Source organism: Protopterus annectens, chromosome 14.part0 (assembly GCF_019279795.1).
Source record: "Protopterus annectens isolate FY-2018-M chromosome 14.part0, PAN1.0, whole genome shotgun sequence".
In the NCBI taxonomy this organism is placed as follows: Eukaryota; Metazoa; Chordata; order Ceratodontiformes; family Protopteridae; genus Protopterus; species Protopterus annectens.
In genome coordinates this window covers 138,262,695-138,268,694 of record NC_056748.1, presented here as the reverse complement: position 1 = coordinate 138,268,694, position 6,000 = coordinate 138,262,695, and the positions used below count along the sequence as shown (strand labels likewise).

At 36.4% G+C, this 6,000-nt stretch overlaps 1 protein-coding gene across 36 annotated transcripts in view; it reads right to left on the bottom strand.

Moving 5' to 3' along the window:
- Positions 1 to 288: 288 nt before the first annotated feature.
- Positions 289 to 6,000, bottom strand: part of TCF7L2 (transcription factor 7 like 2) — a 677,777-nt gene continuing 672,065 nt past the window's right edge. For 12 of the 36 annotated variants that reach the window (XM_044055854.1, XM_044055855.1, XM_044055859.1 and 9 more), the window contains one exon: positions 289 to 2,257. In XM_044055854.1, coding sequence (XP_043911789.1) covers positions 1,837 to 2,257 — 421 coding nt within the window. In that variant the 3' untranslated portion in view covers positions 289 to 1,836. Of the gene's footprint in view, positions 2,280 to 6,000 lie in introns of all 36 variants that reach the window. The other 24 variants (XM_044055877.1, XM_044055888.1, XM_044055883.1 and 21 more) reach the window with 6 other exon arrangements.

The window sequence follows — 6,000 nt, the reverse complement described above, 5'->3', positions numbered from 1 at the left end:
TCAGGGGACAAGAACAAATTCTGGAAATGTCGCACGCATAACAATAAAAGACAATGAGGAATAAGTAGCGATAGCAGCTAGTTCTGTCCATGAATTTACAGAATCAAACTCCAGTAAAGCCAGACATTCAGCTAAGGAACCACTTAGTTTTAAGGGTTGCTGCAATCCAAACACATGAATAAAAAATATGATTTTGGTTATCTAGAGGTAAATAAATTGTAAAAATCCAGACAGTGGACAGCAGGAAATAATTTTGTTGTTAACATAAGCCCATGACAAGTTACCATATGCACATACTAAGTTGCTTTTATTAATCCAGAACTGCATGCTACAGATACTGTACAGCATGAACAAGAATTCATTACAAAAATGGTGTCCAAACCATTAAAAATGAAATCGGAATAAGAGCATAAAACAGAACAGGAACATCACAGCTGTTAGGAAACATTCAAAGTATTCACAAAAAATGTCATAGTTAGCGTATCTTAGTAAACCAGAGAAAAAAACTGAGACAGTTTTACAATTGATTCATGTCAATCAACTACAGTGGCACCGAATGGATGGATGCACATTTTTTCAGCTTTGTACAGTCTTTTGCAACATCAACATGCCTTGATTTTTTTAAAGGTTGCTACCTATCTATATGTAATAATGTACATAAAGTGGCAGTCTGTAATGTCCATGGATATATCCTAGTGTTCTGAACCTGGGCCCGTATGGTGTCATCTTATAACAAGAGTTCCTTTTGAATCTGAAGTTTTCTTTGACTGTCTTGCTACCAAACACATTTGTTACAGCGACATTAAAACTACATACATAGCTATCTATGTAACATCACAGCAAAATGGGATAAACCCAAAGGAAAATGGTATAGTCTTGAAATGGGGCAAAAAGTTAATTATGTGCTATAGATTTGGCACAAAAATATGTACCCAGCCTCTCATCTCTGATGAGAAGGACATCTCTCTGCAGTTCTTGAAGGGAAGTTGCTTTCAGTTGAGTTATCTTCAGTGTTCCCCTTCTCTTCAAGTTTTATGCAATGGCTTTTAAGCAACTTTATGCAACTCTGATAGATAAGCATGTCTATAATGTCCATTTAGTGAAAACTGTTTTGCAGAATGAACAAAAATAATAATTTGTACAAATGACTCTTTATATATAAGATGTTTACACTAAGAAAAAAAACTTTATACAATGTTTTAGGTAAAGGAAAACATATTTAAAAAAGAACAACATACATGATACAACAAGCAATTTCTAAAGCAATAAATACTACTGGTCCATGAGCGTCATATTTCATTTTCTTGAGCTGCAGTACCCTTCCCTGACCCCCAAAAAACAACGCCATGGACAATGTATATTAACACCCCCCAACATTGTTTTTGTACTTTTAAACAACAACAAGTAACATCACAATAAAAGTTGTTCCACACAATAAAAGAAATGGCACTGCATTCACTGTGCCATATTTTTAAGATTAAAAACCAGATGTAAAATGATTGGTTCGCAAGCTCGTATTTAATACAAATAAAAAAGAACCAACTCCTTCTGTAAGGGCTCCTTTAAATTTTCCTTGTGAAATTAGTCCTTAAACCTAATCTACCTATTAGAACTACATAACAGTTGTATGTTTTGTTTTCTTTAAATGCTACAAAGACCTTCTTAACAGCTGCTGATAAAAATTTTGGCAGAATCATGAGGCTTTTAATCTACGTATTTAAAAGGAGAAATTGAAATACAATGGGTCAAATATTGACCAATGAACTCGATAAAACATCAACTAACATTTAGCCATGTGGCACAAATGAAATAAAACATCAAATTCTAGGCTAGGCTCTATTCTATAGACTTGGTTACAAGTGAAAGTGGCTGGGGCTGTGTCCCAGGCAAAGAATTATGGGAATGCAAGGACGACGTCGATGGCTGTGCCAGTGACGAGGATGATCGCTGGGAAGTGGCAGCTTGGTGATCTAATGTCCCATTCTGGCAAACAATTGCAGACATGGTGCTGGACTTGCTAGCCGAGTTTTCAGATAATGTTAATGAGGTTGGAGGCAAGGCCAAGTGTGCCAGAGGGTCCGGTTTCATTGTGAGGGACAGAGGTTGTGTTTGTTCAGTCTGTGGCTTACAGTCTTGTTCAGGAGAGGCTAGCATGGAAGGAGAGGAAGGAGGAGAGTCTAATAAGCTGCCATCTGAAGAGGGTGGACTGACGCAGCTGCCTTCACCTTGTATGTAGCGAATGCACTTTTTTTTTCTCCTAGAAACAGGGAAAGAGTCATCTGTAAATAAAGGATACAGCAGACCCAAGAGAAAATGTTATCTGTGGTATGAAGTGTAATGATAACATGGTGTAAAGTAAATTAAAAAGCAACAAATATTTACAACATGCAAGGCTTACACTTGAAGCTTTGGGTTTACTGTTCAGAAAACATACCTGTTTTTTTTCACACATTTCTAAAGAAGTTACAACAAACAGTTCTCGCTTTTAAAATAAGTAAACCACATACCTTCATTTAAATGGGATCCGGATAGTTCTACAACTTAATAAGCCAGCATGCATTAAACAAACCACTGTCCTTAAAAAAAACATGCTCCGGCTGCATAAGTGTGTCTAGCTGAATTTTCAAACTTTAATTAAAGGAGACAAACATTTGCAACACTTTATGTTCATTCCCAAACTTTCTGTTATGAACCACACCAAGAATTACAAAAGAAAAGGGTAAAAGGAAAGCAGCACAGAATAGAAATGAAAGCAAGAGATCAGTAAAAATAACAAGAATAACTGGTTCTACGGCTTGCAGGCTGTGGCTTAATTCTGAACTATTTGATGTGCAGGGGAAGTAAACATTACATCTAGACTGTAGTACATCTCTCTGTAAAATAATCAAAGCCCTCGATGAAACAGCAATATTGGCTTTACCTGTAAATGGCATGATTTATTTAAGGCATATTTATGAAGGTAGCATTAAACATGGTTCATAATGGGTAGTTGTATTTTGTTTTACAAAAATAGCAGGTTGAAAAGATCATGTCAAACAATGTATTCAGAAATTACAATTCTCCTACGATCAGTAACATGAAATAGGCAATTGTTTTGCTTTAATAGCTTGTAAATCCATATATACCTCCAGCCTCTGCTAAAAATACTTGCAATCACCAATGCACTCTACAAAGCATACAAGGCCTCTAGTTAATGGGTTGCATTATTCCCTGTATCTGTCTCTGCACTTAAAGGAAGCACACAGGATTAAAACAATAACAACAACAATAATAATTTCTGTACAAGTTGAGAACGCTAATGAGATGGTTAACCAGTACTTGAACCCACAAATGTTCTATTTTCCCATCTAGTGAAGAATGAAATGCAGTGTTAAGGAAGACATTTAGGAAAACTGTATGCCCTACCCCCTTGTAGCCAAGTGCATAAAGCTAGCTGTGTTCTTAGGCTTCAGCATGGTCCCACATTCACTAACACATTTTACTGCTAAGGCAAGCATCCCCCTTTCTTTATTTTGACTTGCTAATAGTAAAATATTTTTCAAGCCCAACTTAAAATTTACGTGTATCCATCATCTGTTAAAGCAGACAAACAAGGTCACTTATGTCTGTGTCAGTGTGTATTTCTTTGTAAACATGCAGTTAATTATCACATGGCAATATGAATGACAAATAAATGGACCCCCCCCCCTTACACTAACAACTCAACATTCAGTTCTGTAGTCATAGTCAGTTATTCCTGCTATAGAAGCACTGCAGGCAGCATTGAATCCAGATAAATTGTGAGATGAAACTCTAAATGGCTTCATTCATTAAGCACAAGAATGTTTCTCATCCCTGGTAAATGGACATACTATCTGAAGTAACTGGTGCCACCACATGTAAACCATGCATTGACCAGTCTGGCAGATGGGCACACACGGTTAAAGCTGTGAGCTGTAGGTCCTGTGGTGATTCCCTCATCCCACATTTTCCCAGTGTAACCTTAAGCAAGGCACTTAATTAAACACTGCTCCCAGGTCACCCCTGAAAAAGGACAAACTGTCCAGTGAGCCTACCTAGTTGACAAAAGGGTATCATTACTGACTTTCTTCATTCAGCACCACATACCTCTCAACCTCTTAGAGTAAGAATTCTGGACAAAAATCAGGGACAAGTTTTTAAACATTACTCTTACAAATTTTCAAAGTTGCTACACTAACAGTTTTTGCACCGGCATGTATTTTCTTTTTTTTTTTCCCACATAATTTTTATGCATGTATTTTCTGAAGGATATGAAGACTGAAACTCAAATATCTATCACTATTAACAATGACAGTCCTCAATAACCTGCCAGAAAAGTACAAATTGTATGAGGAACAGACCAAAATAAGAGGCAAAAATCTGGACATTTTGTGAAATTCTGGACAGCTGAGAGGTACACAGCACTGGTAAATTTTGTTGATGTCTCCAGTGCATCTTACATCATTCACTGCTTTCCTGACTTCCTGAGAATTACATTTACAACTATTACTTTCACTGCTTTTCATTCTAGGCTACATTTTAAGAACCAGTGTTTACATTTAAAGCAGAGTACCTTATATTTTATGACAGCAAATGTCACAAAATAGGCTCTTGCTAGATCTACAGCCTTTCACTTTGTAATATGCCTATTTTCTTCATGTTTCTCACTGCTGCAGCACTAGTCCACCTTATTACCATCACTCAACTGTAATAAGAAACATCCTGAAATTGTAAACACTGGCATTCAAACACATACCACACCCCCAATTCCCCCACACTACCCCCCTCCTTGAAATTAAGTGGATTAGTTTCAAGATACACTTCACTGCCAAACTGAACGCATTCTTAGTCATTGCCAAAAAATAACCATACTTATCAAAGGTCTTTGAATGCAAAACATCAGCCATGACAGATGTAGCAAGCAACTGCTGGGCCAGACTACAGCCAGACTCTTTCTTATGCAACAGTCTCCTAAACCAGTCATCTACCTTTTCTTCATATCAAAACGAAGTGATGAACATACCCTAGCACTCAACAGAGAAGTCATTTAAAGTAAAACAAAGGTAGCAGTGCAAAACAAATAATGAAAGGACAGTTGTAGGTACAGTGAAGAGTTAATGAAAAAGGAAGGAGTCAGACAATGAATTCCAGCTACTTACTTACTGAAGTTCTGCTATTAAGTTTCAAGTAGCAAGTCACACTGTTAGAATTTTAGAGTTAAGCTGTAAAGCATTCGTTATCAAAATATGCTACAGTTAAATATGCATGCAACTTAAGACTTAATGATAACAAGTGAAAGGTGACCATGCTGGTTAAAGCAAAGTTAGACGTTAAAATGCAACTTGGTGGGCTCAGAACAGAACTTTCTTGAATGCCCTTAACATCAAGCCATTAACAACACAGTTTTGCAAGCCTTTGTAAGAAAATAAATGCATGCTGGCTAACAGCTTAATTCACACACTGATCATTTTTTCTAACCCTCCTACAGTGGGTGGGTGGTCTCCAAGATGGAATTATACAAACATTTATCTACAGTTTAAGAATTTAAGTACAAGCACTCAAACTTAAAATCGTCACATTGCAAAGTACAAATCAGAAACACTGCCTTCATTTTAGTAATGACAACCTCCTTTGCAATGTAACACTGTTTTGAAATATGCACCAACCCTTGTTTGGAGTTTAAATTATGAATGTATTTATAAGGTATTTTATAAAATATTTCTAATGTCTGTTTTTTTACTTATAGAGGTGAAGGTGGGTATGTTTTACAAAATGTTTACAAATGTCTCTTTGTAAAAAGCATCTCCCTCAAAGATGTAATATTAAGCTTGAATTTGCAGATCTTTTCAAATTGATGGTGACTTCCTAGAAATTATGACAACTTACTTCTGGCTTCAGAACCAAATTAACATTTTAATACTTAATTCAAGTTCACAGGTCTCACCTGGGTGTGACAGACTGTGTAAGGTAAGTGATGGGTATTTTTTACAGGGTTAGTTA